The sequence below is a fragment of the Apaloderma vittatum genome, unplaced genomic scaffold (genome assembly GCF_000703405.1).
Source record: "Apaloderma vittatum isolate BGI_N311 unplaced genomic scaffold, ASM70340v1 scaffold12981, whole genome shotgun sequence".
NCBI lineage: Eukaryota > Metazoa > Chordata > Aves > Trogoniformes > Trogonidae > Apaloderma > Apaloderma vittatum.
The window spans coordinates 91,502-108,562 of NW_009699724.1; the positions used below are offsets into that span (position 1 = coordinate 91,502).

The following is a 17,061-nucleotide window of genomic DNA, read 5'->3' on the forward strand; positions in this document are numbered from 1 at the left end:
GAACACCCACTTTGTCTGCAATAACTGCATCTGCTATGGGATGGTTTCAGACAGGAGTGCAGTGAAAGGACTGCACCAACACGCCAAAACGAATGGATACAGACTGTCCACGGACAATTATTTTTATTCTCACCTTTCTTGTAAAACTCCAATGCACTACACCCATCTACAACTCATTCTCTAATTCTCATTAAAAACAAACAAACAACAAAGCAAACCAACCAAACAACAAAACTGTACAATCCTTGAAAAGGGTTATTTGGGCAAAATCAGAACACGTTGAAAAGTTACCTTATGGGAAAGCAGCCTATGTATCTTTATCTCTTCTACAGAACATAGTGTTGTTCAAGCCTTGGGGAAATTCAGTACTGTGCAAGCAGTCAGAGCAAAGCCAGTGATCTGCCTAAATCCTATTTCTGCCCTCCAGGCTAAAGCAGAACAAAGCATTCAGGAGTCTCCTGGGACACACGGGAGTGCTCATGTGTAGCCCTGTCCTCTTCTCTCCTTTTCCCCATTTCTAAGTTTCACCCCTTGCTGCCTACCACGCTATTTCAGGCTTAACCCTCTCTCCCACTCTCCACATTGACTTCCAGGCCTCACATCAGTCATCCTTCGTTTTTCAGAACAGTCTTTTCAGTTTCTAGAATAAGATTCTGCTTCTGGAAGTAGGGGTTCTTGCAATGACTGTTATTATGAAACTTCTTTCAGATTGAAAAGCTCTTTGTATTTGATCGAGTAGATTAGGAAATTGGTTTGAAAGGTGGAAATTCATTTTGCTTTCAATTTTCTGGCACACAGAGCATTTTAGAAGTAGAAGTTGCTGGAAGAGTTCACGAAAAGCCATCCGGCTTCCCATCAGCCACAAAGCATTATTTCATCTAGGAGATTGCTCTATGACTGGAATTCTACCCAAATTCAAATTTCAAATGCAATCACACCCCGCAGACACTTACACATAGAGATCCATAGGAAATTCTTTCATCATGTGTGTTACAATGAACTCCACCATCAAATCTGACAGAAAAGAAAATTATAAAGTAAGTATTAAGCTAGCTACTGTTACCTTCCAGTAGACAACATCATGAAAGTTAAACTTCCCCACCTGCCTACCTCTACCAGACAATAATCACGCTTAGGTGAGAGAAATTTCCTTTTTTCCCGCCCCCCTCCTTTTTGTTTTAAAGAGAATTTGACACCCTCTGGAATTAAAAAAAAAACAACAAACAACAAAACAAAATAAAACTACTGGAAACTGAGGGCACATAACGCAATTTGCTTTAAGGCACTGCCTCCCCTTATGCCTTCCCCCACTATCAGTCAAATAAAGAATACACTGAGAATTCTGATCCTTAGAATAGCTCTCCTACTTCAAGACTTGTCACTAATGGAAAATTCCATTGAGAAGCACATTTTAGAAAATCATTCTTCCCAGAAACAACGCACAACCTAGATGTTTAGGGAGAAGATGCAGAGAACACCGGTACTTCCCTAAAATAAATTCTGAAGCAAGTAAACCTAGTCTGATCTGAACACAGACTAAGCTTCTGGGTAGGGTTCATTCAAGGGAAAAAAAAAACCAAAACAACATGTAAGGGCTCCCAGTGTGAGGATAAGAGGCATAGAGTAGAGAAATACTATTGAAAGAGAAAAGTTACTACGGTTTAGCTAATAAACACTAACTTTGTGTATGTTCTCTGGACTGTGTGTGTGTTGTCTGTCCAACCCAACTTCAGCATATAATGCTGGGCCCATGCCAGTGGCCACAATTGTGAGATGTAATCTCCTAGGGTATTCAGAGCTCAGCAGTATGACTCGAAAGTAACTAAAAACAGTCTAGGAAAAGAATTCATGAAAACTAGTAAGTTCAGAAATATTATTAAAAGCAGCTGTTGTGTCCTGTCTTCAACAATCACCTGCTTCAAAATGTTGGAGTCTGAGACTGTTTCAGTATCGCCAGGCTTAAGAGTCATTCAGGGATCCAGGCTCTGCCCATTTCTGCACCCATTTATGCTTTTGGCCTTCACAGGGATGAGTATCAGAATCTATCAACACGTGGCATGAAAAGTTTTCAACTGAGCCTCCATATCCACACACAAAACCAGCTCTAGCTGCTAACACTGCTATTGGCTTTTTCCCAGAAAAGGCTAAATGTCCCAAAACCACCTTCCCCCAACAAACATCTCTCCTTTCTGCAGGTTTGCACTGAGTGTATTACCTAGAAAGTACTTTTGACCAACTGTTACTAACTTACCTAAAATTGTGAATCTATTTATCAACTGCCCTCCCTATTACTACTTATTTGGGTAAAAGGGGCCAACCAGCTTCTTACTGAAACAGGATTTCTTGCTACAGAACAGCAATCTGGGATTTCCCTGCAAGGCAGCCAGGGATAGGGATAGACGGTCCCTTACTGGAAATATCTTTAGTACATAACCGTCCTTCTTAAGTCCACCCACCACCCCCTTAATCCAAAAATCTCCTGTTCCTATTGCAGAACAAAAGACGCTTCAGGAGCCACAAGCTCTAACACACTATTCGAACAATACTCACCGAGCACCGCACACACCAGCGGGCGACAGGGCAGGTTCTTGTCTGCTGCCTTCTTCCTGTGTCTCATTGGCTTCAAACACACAAAGATGAAAAGAAGTCAGAAGCCTGAAGTGACATGCTGGGTATTACTGCATTTTTCATGCAAACAGTATCATCAGCACAGGCTTCCCTCCGCCTTTCTTTCCAGCTGCTGTCTCACCTATGTTAATCCTAAAGGCCACAGCCGGAGTAAAATTTTGCCTGCTGTTTTTTGGGGTTTTTTGTTTTTCTTGCTGGGTAACTGTAGGGCACTGTTATACCACTGGGGTGGGGAAAGGAAAGGGTAGGAGGAGAGAGAAAAAAAATAAATCACACAATAATTCCCCCTACCTTGGCTAACATCTTGATTTTCTCTTGACCCAGAAGCCTGATCTGCATTCTTAACAGTGTGTGCACTGTAAGTGCCTTTGGTCTTTATTGTAACAGACCAGAAAGGGTAACTGAATGGCAAGATTGTTGTTAAGTGGGAAGGACTAGCATCCTTGCAGTATGCCCACTAAAATGTTGGGTTTTTTTCTTGTCCTGGACTAGTGACGCTTCCAAATGCTGTTTCACTGTCAGATGAGGTGGAACTTGCCAGTACCACAAAGACAGAATGCATGAGTTCAGATAACCATACAAGTTACTTGTAACCACTGAGCTTCGGGAGCCAGGTAAGGACAATTCCCCCACGGATACCTATAGGAAAAAGCTGTGGAAAAAATAACTTTTCTCCTTGAAGGGGAGTCACACCACGCAGGATGAAGCATAAGGCAAATTAGAGCACTCAGTGTAACTCCAGCTGGCTATTACAATATCACATGAGGGTTAATGCTTGCTGAAGATTCTCTCTGCCACTGATTTCCTCATAGAACTCTTCACACACTGCTCCTCCCCAGCTACACAGGTCTCTGAATTCACTGACAGGGCAACTAGCTCTTTGTGCTTTGAAGGAGTGAGGAATTCTGAAAGCAATTTCAAGATCAGCTGCTGCATTTCTCACAGCATTTCCACACGCCTTGGCAATCTAGGTTAGATGTCTGCGACACAGTTTTCAACACACTGGGACTCAAATCCTCTGTGCTCTCGTCCCAAAGAGAAAACAGACCATCTGGAGGCAAAGACTTACCATTCTGTGTAGGTTTACTCGAAAATTCATGTTGTCATCATGGAGAAAAGCGTTAGCATATTGATCCTATTGAAAAGGGCAAGAAAAGGGAGAAGATATGGATGGCCACTCAAGTGCCCAGCACCTTCCACTTGCCCCTCAAATCACAATACATTTCAGTGGAAAATTCTCTACACCCACATAAGGTTAGAAAGCCATCTGTCAGCCCGCTCATGTCTCCCGCCACACAAAAGTAAATCCCTCCTGATCCCAACTCCCTCTTATTTTAGAAGTCTGCTTGCTTTGTTAGATATTTATTTTCCATTCTCCTCGTCTGCTCATCCAAACTCTGGACTGCACACGACATAGTGTCAAGAGTTTACCAAGTGCCGTATAACGCATGAGGTGGTTCTCCAGCACACAAGTTCCTGTGACTGCACAGACAAAGGTTTATATTGGCATTTTGATGGAACCATTGTGCCAGAAGTTACTGCAGTAATAACAGTTTTATCAGCTGTCCCACCCTTCAGGCAAACCTCACTCCACAACCAGCTCTAAATCAAAGTGATTCCTCCAGATAATGCACAGCCAGGTTGGGTAATAAATATACCATCCCTTTAATACAAGAACCCAAACACACACTTGCTACACAGAAACAGAATTTCTTATATGGCATTATCTATGCACCCACACAACGAACTCAAGTGCCAAAAACACTTAGTTATAAAATATTTAAAACACAGATGACTAGCTTTCAGGCTGCACCCCAAAAAAGCATTAGTTCAGAATCTTTGCACTGGCTATCAGCATTGCTGCTTTTTGTTCTTTGTCAAGAATGAAAGGACTTTACTTGCAAGCAAGCAAAATGCAAATGCCACACAAACTCAGTGACCATTCAGGACATTGGCCAAGCCATTAGTAGTACGTAATTCCCATGAGACAGGACCACACTCAGCCAGGACTGCTGACACAGCTCTGTGACACTGCTTTCTCACCCTACTACCGGATTTGCTACTCATCTTACTCATAGGGACCTACAACCACACAGCTCTTTTTCAACTCATACCCTTCTTCAGCAGAAGGGATATGGTGTGTTCCATGCTCACCATGAACAGCACAGAGCTGAAAGCCATTAACCCGTTACTCATCTAAAAGCCACAGCACAAGGTCACTCAACAGCTAAAAGAGCAAAGGCTTAGGTTCACTCTTTTCTCTCTTCATCCCTGGGAGCTGGCTAACCCAAATAAGATGACAGAATTTTCAAGTTTCAAGTAAATTTTAACAGTACTGTATCAAGTTTATTAGCAAAACATTAAATGCCTGAGGTCCTCACTACCCAGCACCACTGCGGATCTTCAGCTCCTTCTCGACAGGAGGCAGGGGATGTGCACGCAGATAAAGCTCTGTAACACACCATCTGCTGAACAGTTTCACACAAGAAACCTACCTCTGCTATGCACGTCAGGATAATCAGACACAGCTTGCCACTGTGTAGCCGGTGCTCATCTGCAAAGAAGAAAAAAAACCAAGTCCTCCATGAGCCACACAAGCTGAGCAATATGTGAGATAGCTGTTGTAGCAAGAGAAAAAAAAACAGCTTTGGAGATTCTTCATACTCCTACTTCCTCCATGGCAGCTAAAAATAGTCGAACTATCCCCACTAAGCACTCTCTCTCCAGCCTGACCACTGAATCACACCATTTTGTCACCAGGCTGCGGCAATGGCAAAGTTTCGAACCTTCAACAGCACCGTAACTACCGGTGGGGTTTCTGACTCAGTTTTACTTGTATGGATACTCTAAATACCAGGGTTAGTCCCCATCTGTCTATCACAGTAAAGATACACTTTTCCCTCTCTTAGCCAAAACTGAAAGAAAAACATCACCTTTGCTGTAGGATATGAAACGAGCAGCAATGCTTTGGTAGAAGCATAGCAAGGTGTAGCAGAGTGAGTCCTGACACCACGCTCACAGTCCTGAGTTTTAACCCCAATACTGAGAGACATGACCTACTTTTCTCTGTGCAAAACCACAAAAAAAAAAGAAGGAAATCTGTAAAATCTTAGCATTTTAAGCCAAAGGAGTTCCACCCTGACCATGTTCCATAACTCGTTATTCATTTAACAACTTCAAGCAGCTTTTGTTCTGAGTAACAACTGGAGGGCCAAAAGACTTGCAGATAGAGAGAGTCTAAGGCAGAAGAACGTAATTTTTATTTGGATTATTTTAACCTCTTCCGTCCCAATTTTTAACCTTGCAATACCAAAAAAACCCAAGATACCTACAGTCATGGAGTAACGTAGGATGTAAGAAACCTCTGGTCTAACCCCTGCTCAAAGCAGGACCAGCCAAGATCAGGTTGTTCAAGGCACAACCCAAATAAGCTCATTTAAAAATTTTTGTTCTCAAAAACAAGCCACTCACAATAGAAAAACAAGCAGAAAACAACCACAACAACATACTTACAACTAAATTCTGAGGAAGCTTAAAACTGCACATTCCTGAGATCTCCAACAGTTTCTCTAAAGCCTTAAGACTACTGAACATGCCATTCCAGACCTCTGCTTTAGAGGCAAACTTGGAGGAGAGGGAAATCTGAAACAGCCTGAGCACTTTCATATAAATCAGAAAACAGCATCAGTCAAACTCCTTGTATCTTTTCAGGTCACTTCCACCAAAACTTTGCTAGTTAGTGTACATGGTAAACCATAAAAATAAGTAGGAAGAGCTTAGCTAGCTGTTCTATCTAGTTCAACACCTGTTGTTTTCTGTCTTGTTTTTTATGCTACTGAGGGACAGTAGCTTAGCCTCCTTACTTCAGCTAAAATATTGAAGAGAAAAGTTTTCTTTACTCCAGCAACGCAGGAGAAATGGCCTCAAAGAACTCTGATACACCAGAATCTTGTTATTTTCCTATTATAAGGCCTCCCCGTGCATTTTTGTAGGTGCTACTGCCACTTCTCTCTCTGGGGATTGTGTTGTGAAGGCTCCTGTTTCACACCAAGTACTCTGCCTTCAGCCCATGTGTTATGAACATCACGTCGTTTTCAGCAGCTATGGGGCAGCTACTCACAGACATTTCTTTCTTTCACAGCATCCTTCATTAAAGGAACAAAGGAGATCATTTCCTATGAGGAGGCCTATCAGCACGAACCCTATTTTACAGATGGGGGGGAGCAGAGTTTTGCTTCTCCCAAGGCAGCTGGCTCTGACTGATACAAGAGGGAAAACGAGAGGAGGACCTAACAAACACAGTCTATTAAATTATGCTCTCTGGGACAGGACCAAACCAATGGTCAAGTCCTAGATGTGGAACAAACCAGTCTTCCCACATGTCTCAAGACAGGTGGAATAAAATAGTTATTCATTCTTCTTCTCCTGTTGCTATATTGGTGTCACACAGAATCACAGAATCACTCAAATCGGAGACCTTTAAGATCGAGTCCAACCATTAACCTAACGCTAACCCACGTCCCCAAGTGCCCCACCCACACGCCTTTTAAATATCTCCAGGGAAGGCAACTCAAACACTTCCCTGGGCAGCCTGTTTCATGCTTGATCTTACACAAAAAAAAAAAAATCAGGCAGGGCCCCATCTGTCACTAATGGACAGGAATATACCTACTAGAATTAATAAGCACTAGCTTGGAGGGCACGCTTCTTCTAAAACGATCAGTCAGTGCAGTTCACTGCCACATCCCACCATGGCAGCAAAGAGATTATCAGCCAAGCAAATTTCAAACCAAAGTACAGAAACATCAACTCCTGTCTCATATCAGAATAAACCAATCTCTCGCTGGCTTGTTTAGTAAGGAATCCCCTCTATCAGACTTCGCTCCATCTGAAACTAATCCAGTCTGGCAGTTCCTATGCAGACTTTCCATTTTACAATCACTAATAAGCGTTGAAGTTAAATTGAAAAACATCAAATTGTTCCATCAGAGGCTTGGATCAGAAAGAGAGGCGCTGAGATAAGCAAATGAGAATTATTAGAGAGCTGATTCCTCGTGTTTGCAGTCTATAAGAAATGACTGAGCAAAGACTGACGTGGTTTAGCTTAAAAACAAAAAGCAAGAGGAAACATGAAAGCAGACTTCAAATACATAAGGCCTGACACAAAAAAGAAAGAAATTCTCAGTATCTATCTAGGAGATGCTAACTAGTAATTAATTTAAATCACAGTGAAGAATTTTGGAAGCTCATGAAGCTTTCTCACAACAAGGGTAGTTAAACACTGGAATGCACAGTCTAAAAATGTCCATTATCAAAGTGTCTTCAGCCAACCTGTTAGCAACACCTCCGAGAAAAGACACAGGTAAACCTGATTCTGCCTAGGTTTTGAGGAATGCACTAGACACTGTCATCAAGTCTCTTTTGGTCCCAATTTCAATTATTCACTTCTTCCTCAACTAGCTTGCATACTGAACAAGAACAACAGCCAGGAACAATTTCACTGTAAGCTCGTAGGCACATGGCAATGCTCCTGCCTGCTCTCTTAATTCAGTGTCAAGTGCTCGTGGAGTTCAGTAATCAATATATCATAGCTCTGTTGCTCTCTTCCTATTTTTGTTCATTTGTTACACCTAACTTAGCAGCAAAAGCCAGTAAAAGGCTGAAATATGGCAAAAAGATCACCTGTTTATGTTCACACTGTGGTCCTGCCCATACAACCACCGGGCAGAAAAGCACCTTTGGGTACCTTGAGCAGGAAATGAAGCAAGACATCAAGTCTAGAAAGCCAAAATTAACCCCCACAAAACTATCCAGAGGAAAAAAAAGCACAATATAGAAATACATCTTCTCAAGAAAATTACTGCCAGTACAGTGTAAGTTACTGCTGTTCTCCTTGTAATTAAGAGATGTCTGCTTAACCAGCAAGTACCAAAGAACAAGGGAAATATTTCCTCCTAAGGCTGAGCTTTACCTCCCATGTCAGCTTCTAAATGTTCTTAAAAATACAGTTCCCCGGTACATGACTTCCCCTCTCTGATAGGCAGTTCAGAATCAGATAGGCTCACATCTCCTACACAGGGATCAGCTTGGTTATTAGGTACTGCTGTTATTATTACATTATTTCCATATTTGACTTCTTGCCTGCCAGCATTAGGCCACTTCTAGTCTCATAACTCTTATCTTGCAATAAGAAATCATTTCATTTTTTCAAAAGGTAGAACCTTCAAGTGGAGTATCTTTAGAGACTTCAGTTAACTTCTATTTCTGGAGTCATTCGACATGTTCTTATGCCTTCCTGACCTCAAGAAGCACTGCTTGCTGCACCCACAGCTGCACCAACAGAATTTATTTACCTTTTGTGTCCTGCATCACAATCGAGCTGTACTTCAAGAAGGTTATCAGCAGGTTGCTAGTTTGCACATCAGCGTCCAAAGGCAGTTCTGCAGAGCTTATAACTGGAACAAAGCAGATAAGACACGTTTACCCTCCACAAATACAAGAGGTAACTATACAGAGCACAAAGACACAGACTCACGGATCTGGAATAGGATCAGCTTATTTGCAGGGTCACCTGACCTACTCCTCGTTCACGACCACCCGGCAAAGATTTTGCTCTGAAGACTGATACCACTTCCTCAGAGACCATTTCTCCTGCTTTAAGTACAGGCTGTAGCACCTGGCAAAGTGGCACCCTTCTCTGTCCTGCCCCTTCCCTGAAGGAGATCAGCCTGCTGTTTTAGTACCCGTCAACATTCCCAACCTAGTGAGCTCAAGATACCACGCTAATACAACCAACGCAGCTAACATCCACACTCTTTTCAGTTTAGAAAGAAACATGCCCAGGCAGAGACCTTTCTCAGTTTCAGCAATTTTGGAACTTCAGTTCTAAAAGTCCTCATCAACTCCATTCTTTCTTCCCAACAACAGCCTCTCTTGCAGAAGCAACACACAAGAGTAACGTAACAATTACTGCATGATCAAAATGGCAGAAGAGAGAGGCAGAAAGAGCAGCTTTATGAAAATCAAGAAGCAGAAGCAATCATAGCTTGTGCTACAGAAATGACAACACAGCAGGGAGCAGAAACGTACTTCCCATACCTGCGGCAGAGCAGCAGTTCTTTGGCATTTCTCTAGGATACACTCCTCGTTACCACCAGCTGTACTTCTGACACCTTAACACTGGACATCATCAGCCTCAGACTTTACAAGAAGCCAGTTCAATTACTCAGCTAATTGCACAACGTCCCTCCTGCTCACTCCCCATGTACCATCTGAAGCCCTGAGTTTATGAGCTGTCAAACCTCTATCATGTGATTGAGCCACATTTTTACTGATGACTGAGCCTGAGCTGTCCGCAAGGGCCGTTTTCAGCCTCCTCATTCAAAAAAGGCTTTACAAGAAATATTGAAGCAGGGAAGGAGGTTGGGGTGTGGGGAGGGGAAAATGAGCAGAAAACAATGCAGCTTGTATTTACCTGCAGATCCTGCCAGGTAAGTCTCATATCATTTAAAATAAGTTAAAAAAGAAACACCAAAAAATACCCTGGTGGAGCTAGGAATTCCAGTCATTTGTAGAATGGCTTGTGTTAGAAGGAAGCTTAAAGATTATCTAGTTCCAAATCATTAAACAAAGCATCCAATACAGTCCTCTATGAAAAATAAAGAATGAAGCAGAAAGGTGGGAACCAATAGAGAAATTTAAAGTACATCAAAGATCTGGCAAAGGAGAAACAATTGCGGAAATTACTAATCTCGGAAGAAGTTATTACCCAAATTCCTTAGGTGTCAGTTTAGGGAACAGTTTTCTTTTTTGTGAGTGAGCTGGGCACAAAAAACAGTTGCTTGCAGAAAGTTGGCGTTGGCAGAAAGTTGGGATACACACAGAGCTATTTCAGACTGCACAGGATAAAAAGATCGGGATAAAAGCAAGGGCCAGATAACAAATACAAGATGAAATTCAACCATAAGGTCAGGAATTCAGGGATTTATTCCAACGGCAAGCTGAGCACTCACCAGCTGCAAAGGAAACGCTGTGATACCAAGTACACTGTCAGATTACGAGATGACAAGCTACCAACACAAAGCACTGAAGAGAGTGGTCCTACAACATATCCCAAACTGCACTTCCAGCAGAGATAGGAATACAGCAACGCCTTACATAAGGTGCTGGTCTTGAACACCGAGCGTACTGATTATTATGATTACGCTGCTCCCGTGTCCAAAGAGGATGAGCTCGTACTTGAACGAGTTCAGAGAAAGGTCTGCAGGTTGATCAGAGGAACAGAGTGTCATTCTTATGAGAAAGTTGATGATTTCCAATCAAGGAACAAAACACCGAAACTATCTCCCAACAGGAGTTATTGGGTGACAAATTAAGACAGAGTTTGATAAATTTAAGGGATCCTGTGATGATGTGCCTGCAAGTACAAGGCACTAGATTCAAGGAGTCTAAGGGATCATTTAAAGCTCTACGTGCCTGTCCTGACATGAGAGGAACACTACTGTTCTGGATGCCTAGGAGCTCTGACTCACAGGTTTTCATATGCAGGAGGTCATAGGTGGCTTGAATTACGACTGCCAGAAGGGTCTCTCTCTTCTCAAGCTATGAAGATAGCCTAAGTCAGGGCTTCCTTTGTACTGGAATCCGTTCTGCAGGCCACTAGAATACACATCTTGAGAACTGTATTACCTCTTTTCCGCCTATCCTCAGGAATGCTCAAGGCTTTTCTCACTCTTGAGGAAAGAAAAAGTTATTTGTGATGAGATTGGATCCCATGAGAAGCGGGGAATTACTCACATCCAATTTTTGGATTGCTAGGATTGGGGCTCTGAGGGGAAGTGATCTGATCCTGGGTGCAACTGTATTCTGGTTCAGAGAAAAGTCTGCTTTAAGAAAGCCTTCCATAATTGAAGCCTCATATCTCACAACCCTGTAATGAGGCAAGTAAGGCTTATTTACCCCTGGAACTGGGGCAACCACGGGCACAGAAGGATGAGGGAGATGAAAAAACAGTAAAATGCAGGATTCTTTACACTGAGAACCAAGAGGCCCAGAGCACAGCAAAGGTTCTCAGGGAGTTCAGGATTATACGATCACCTTGAATACAAAATTGTACCCCTTGGAAACAACAGGCCAAATAGATCAATGTAACTTCATGGCTCGAATCACATTAAAGAAATTATAATGGGGGCTTTTAGCTTCCAAAGTCTGCACTTTCCCAAGCGTGAGCTGCTTTAGTCCATTCAGTCTCGAAGCTCTGGGGCTCCTGACACGCTGCTAACGTGCCCAGTCTGTTGGCAAAGTCTGTTGGCAAACTCTATGCAATGAGACTGGAAGCTTTTTCTCCCCCAATATTATGAATAGCTCAAAGACTTCGCTAAAAGTCTGAAAAATGTATTTATATCCCCAGTGGGTCCTTCTGGAGCTGTTACAATGAACGCAGTGAATGAATATTTAACAACAGTAAGCAAACTGACATTTAGATAACTATGGTGACAGGCATACTTGATTTGCATATTATGGATCAACAGTTTCTAGCAGAAGCCTCATTTTTTTAAAAAAGAAGAAATCACTCTGAAGAATGCATCACTGCTTATCCTGGTTCATGGTACAGAACTTCATTTCTTTAACACACATTCTGAAACTTTCAAAGGTCTTAATTCACACTACAGGCTAACAGCCAGAGAAATTTCAAATGAGAATATAAACCCATTTTTAATCCCAGTCAGTACTAAAAAAGCCCCTGAAACCTGTAGATAGATTTCTACACATTGCTGCAACTTGAAAATAGAAATCATAGAACCGTTAAGGTCGGAAAAGACCTCTAAGATCTTCAAGTTCAACTGTCAATCTGACACTATCATGACTACTAAACCACGTCCCGAAGCTCAACCACACATTTTTTTAACTCCCCGCCCGCAAAAAGCAATCTTTCCATCCCAAAGTCAAAAAGCCTCTTGTCAAATTTCAGCCATTGGCATTTTTTACAGCCGAGTTGCAATTCCTTAGAAAATGAGGAAAATTCTGACACACTTTTAAAATAACAGCAATACTAAAGCACCACCAAATTAAACCAAGGTCCTCAAAGTTATCACAGAATAGGAATCAGCAAGGTGACAGCAAACAGAAATAAAGAATACTTCCTGGTGTAACTATTGCACGTTAAGATCAGCTCCTCTCCTTCAACTTTGTAGCCTTATAAGCTGCAAGAAGCCTCAAGCCTCGCAGGATTGCTGCCTCTGCTGAAAGGAGAATGGAGCTTTTGTTTTGCTTTTGTTTTTTGGTAAATTAAAAAAAGAGAGTGCAAGCAAGCTGTACATGTAGGTAAGCATAAATTCTGGCAGTTGAGTAATACGGTGTGTGGGTGGATCCATTTGCAATGAGCACGTTGAACTGAAGCCCATGAAATGCCCGTCCCTCTACTTTTTACGTTACATGCACAGGGAGACTGGAGACACCAGGAGCTTTGTAACTGAAACTTATGATATCCATGGTAACCAGACAGACTTCATCCACAAGGAAGATCAACCTTAACTAGGATATCAAATGACCTGAATAGCTGATATAACTGAGTAACCCAGGCTGCTTTTCCACAGAAATATTTCCAAATCGTGCTCTGCTCAAACTGACTTTGTTCCTTCATTAAATACTTTATTCAGATCCAGAGGATACCATTAAAATACATGACAACAGCAACTCGATTTCTTTTCAAACTAGGCTGTATCTACCCACAGCTTGAATGAAAAAGGTTAAATTTTAGATTATTTCAAAGCATATTTATATGGACAAGTAACATCTCATTCAGACGACAGATGTCAGGGCAAGCAACCATTCACAAAGTCTATCAGAGAAAAGGCAACAAGAGGGAGGAATACCTCCACACCCAGGTTGGGTTCAAATCCCAGTTTACTCAAAGCTGAGGACAAGTGCATTAATGACAAGCAGGAATCCACTATGATTCTCCGTAAATCTGTTCCAATAACAAGTAAACCCACGCAAAGAATCTGACGCTGGAAATATTCCTAAGTAAAAGCCCACGTGGCTAACTGGTTGGATGTATCTTCATGCAGATACCAAGACAGTACTGTTTTCAGAAGGAATATCAACATCGTTTCATTGTTCAATATACAAGGCAAAATGGAAAAAATTTGAGTCAAAAAACCTTGCTCATGTTTAGGAAGGCAAGTTACTCCTGGAAGAGACCACCAGGTTACATCTGCTCCAGACAGACCTCATTAGCTGTCATCTTGAGAAAATGCTTTGCTAGTAATTTTACAATTTTAAGTGATTGGTTTGGGGATTTTTTTCCCCAGGAGATCATTGCATTTCTTACCATCTGAAGAAGGCGGGGTGGTTCCAAGTGGAGTGACAGGTGTCGTTGGAATTGGGCTTGCTGGAGTTGTCATCAGCCCCATTTCAGGATGGCTCTAACAGAAAACACAAAGGCGCAGAGAGAGGCAGGTCAATCGCGTCCCTAGGACCTGGTCATACAAACGGCTGGTTGGGCCGTTTCACGCTCTCGCGCAGCAGATGTGACTACTGAAGTCTCAAACTTCAACCTTTCCTCCAAAAACCAAGGCTGTGCTTCCTGATCTTGGACACCAAAAAAAATAAACTGTAAATCAATTTATTGACTCCAAAAACCATAAAAACAGACCAGAAGGTGGTGGCTGTCCCCAGCAACCAAGCACTGTGCCCTTCCCCAGTGTAGAACAGGAAAAGATATGCAGAAGTCAACGCTGTTTGTAGCTTCCAATTCCCCTCCTAAACAGCCCGAGGGTGTGCCTTGGAAGTCTTCTTCCAAGATCTTTTTTTTTCCTCTTTATAAAAGAAAATTCTCCTCGCTCCTGACCTCCACCCATTCATATTTGAAGACGTTGACAATTTATTACTTTCCTGTCTCATTATAAAGCTCAGGCGCTGCAGGAGAAGAGTGCATAACGTAAATAACACTATCATTATCGATCCTCTCAGCTTCCATCAGTTGGATACTCTCCCCATTCCATCTCTGCTAACAGTTGCCTGTGTAATTACTGCTTTGACTTTATTCTTCACAAGCTTCCAGATCTATCCACGCTGGTGAGGCTGTAGGCAATCTGCCACACTATTTTAAGTCTGGCTGCCAAGCAAAATGTCCATTTCAGAGGGCAGGTTTTACATAAATGTATCATCTGCCTCACAATTTTAAAACAAAAGAAAAGGATACAGAACTGCTGATTTGGCGTCAGTTCTGTGCGATTTTTTGCAAGTGGTTATACTCCACATTATCTTTCAACATCTCATTTGATGAGCAACTATAAATGTTTGCATTTATGCGAAGGACACGCAAACTACAATTCAAAGACAATTTTAAATCATTACAGGTGTTGATTTAAACTCTAAAATACAATTTTCCATTGAAAAAAATCTTACATAAAACAGGCTTGCTTCCACAGTTATTGCTATGGTGTTTACCTTTCTTCTTCCAAAACACTACCGATCAGCTGAGAGATAACAGTGCCACCTAGCAGCAACAACTGAGGACCAACAAGCTGGTAAATACACCAAAACTTTAACACAAGCACCAAGACAGACAACTGTATTTCTGCTCTTCCTGTGTCCCCACACAGCAGCAGTCCCTAGCAATGGACACCAGCTTAGACAGGAGCATTCATCAGCTTTGATGAGGCCTTTACAAAGGACAGCACGATCCACTCTGCTCTCTCTTAAATCATAGAATCATTTAGGTTGGAAAAAGACCTTTAAGATCACCCAACCGTTAACCCAGCCATGTCAGTTCCATCACTAGACCGTGTCACTAAGCACCACATCTCAGTGAGGGATTATAGGCAACCGACTCAAGAACATCAGGCCTCCAGTTCAGTTAAACCCACCAAGGAGTGGCCATTTCAGGTATTGCTTTCACAAATAACTGGTTTATCCTTTTATTTTTAATTAAAGAGTTTTCCCTCTAGCTGCTTTTTTCCTGCCCTACTCTTTTCCCCACCAAAGGCCTCTCCTCCCTCAGCGATATCTTGACCACAGAAAGGCCTGAGTTGTATTACACAGAACTGAAAGAGCAGAAATCTCTCACAAGCGGTAGGAAGGAATAACTTTGGAAAACAGAGATGGGGAACCTCAGCAAGTTAACCACCCATGGAAAAGAAGTTTTCTTCACAGGCAGTGATCTGACTCTCAGACCTCTTCCATCACCACGACTGTCACGAGTCCTCAAAGTTCTCCTCCATCATGCTCAGCATCCACCCTGTGATGTGCGGCCACACTCTGAGCACCTGCAATAACTGGCTGAAGGTGTTAACTGTTTTGGTGATGTCATTTTTCTCACAGATGACCAGCAGTACTTACAAACTAAAATTAAAAGCATAAACCTGAAGGTTTTCCTAAACACATCAGTCTATCCTTCCAGCCATCCACACCTCTATCACCAGATCAGACAGACTCGTTATCTGTCCCCCAGCAATAACCACTTTTGCAAACTCACACAGTGTTATGAAAAGCATCCACGGGTTTGTGATCAGAGGTACAGAGCAGCCCCGTTTTTCCGAAGGCTGCTGTAGCTGTTTCTTCACCACAAACAGCACAAGGAGGAGTGCTATGCTCCAGTGACAGTCTCCCAAGCAAAAGAGGTTGGGCTCTCCAATGAAATATGAACGCAAAATTGTATTTGAAACAACAGCTGCCACGTGTTGATTAGTCCCAAAGTAAATATCCAACAGACAACAACACGTAGTCTGTACAGCCAGACAGAATAATTCATCCAACTTCAGTGCCCAGTCAGCCTCTAAAACCTAACTTATTAAGGGCATGAACTGCTCTGACAGCTCCCTAGCACTCCATCTCTCCTGGCACTTCACACAGCTCTTCCCATTCAGTGGGAAGAAATGGCTCATTCCAACATGAGCCGTGCCTGGAAAACTGGTAAGGCAGGAAGCATTTCCTGAAAGTATAAACCCAGGACCCCTGACCTGCTCCTGATCTTTCATGCCCATCTACACTTACGACAAGTAAGCAGGTTAAAACTAAAAAAAAAAAAACACAAAAACACCACACCAAAACCAAAAACAACACAACTTTTCAGCAATTCCATTTCTGACTTTCTAATTGCAAAGACGTCCACTACAAAGAAATGGGCAAACATTGCACTGAAACTCACTTGTGCCAGAACTGTGATGAAATTCCGGTTTAAGTGAACAGCTTCATAGAGGGCCAGAAGGATTGCTTCATTTGTTCTGGGAAAAGGACAGACAAAAGCACAATTAGTTAAGGGGTAACACCAGATAGAATCCCAAGGCAAAGTTTTTCATAAGCATGGCCCATCTGAAAGAAGAAATTTTATTTTCAACTATATAAAACTCTGTCTCTGCAATCCAGTTGTTCTTCTGATTATTAATAGTACTTCGCAACTCACAAAATAGTAATTTTCAGACCTCAACC

The 17,061-nt window shown here is 42.2% G+C and overlaps 1 protein-coding gene across 1 annotated transcript in view; it reads right to left on the reverse strand.

The window, feature by feature from the left end:
- Positions 1–17,061, reverse strand: part of LOC104280761 (chromosome unknown open reading frame, human C10orf76) — a 113,492-nt gene that overhangs the window by 82,123 nt on the left and 14,308 nt on the right. Inside the window, exons 12-18 of the mRNA XM_009878516.1 lie at positions 16,781–16,856; positions 13,961–14,054; positions 8,982–9,083; positions 5,124–5,182; positions 3,698–3,763; positions 2,551–2,620; positions 954–1,014 (exon numbers count right to left, since the gene is read on the reverse strand). Of these exons, the coding sequence (XP_009876818.1) occupies positions 954–1,014; positions 2,551–2,620; positions 3,698–3,763; positions 5,124–5,182; positions 8,982–9,083; positions 13,961–14,054; positions 16,781–16,856 (528 nt within the window). The remainder of the gene's footprint in view (positions 1–953; positions 1,015–2,550; positions 2,621–3,697; positions 3,764–5,123; positions 5,183–8,981; positions 9,084–13,960; positions 14,055–16,780; positions 16,857–17,061) is intronic.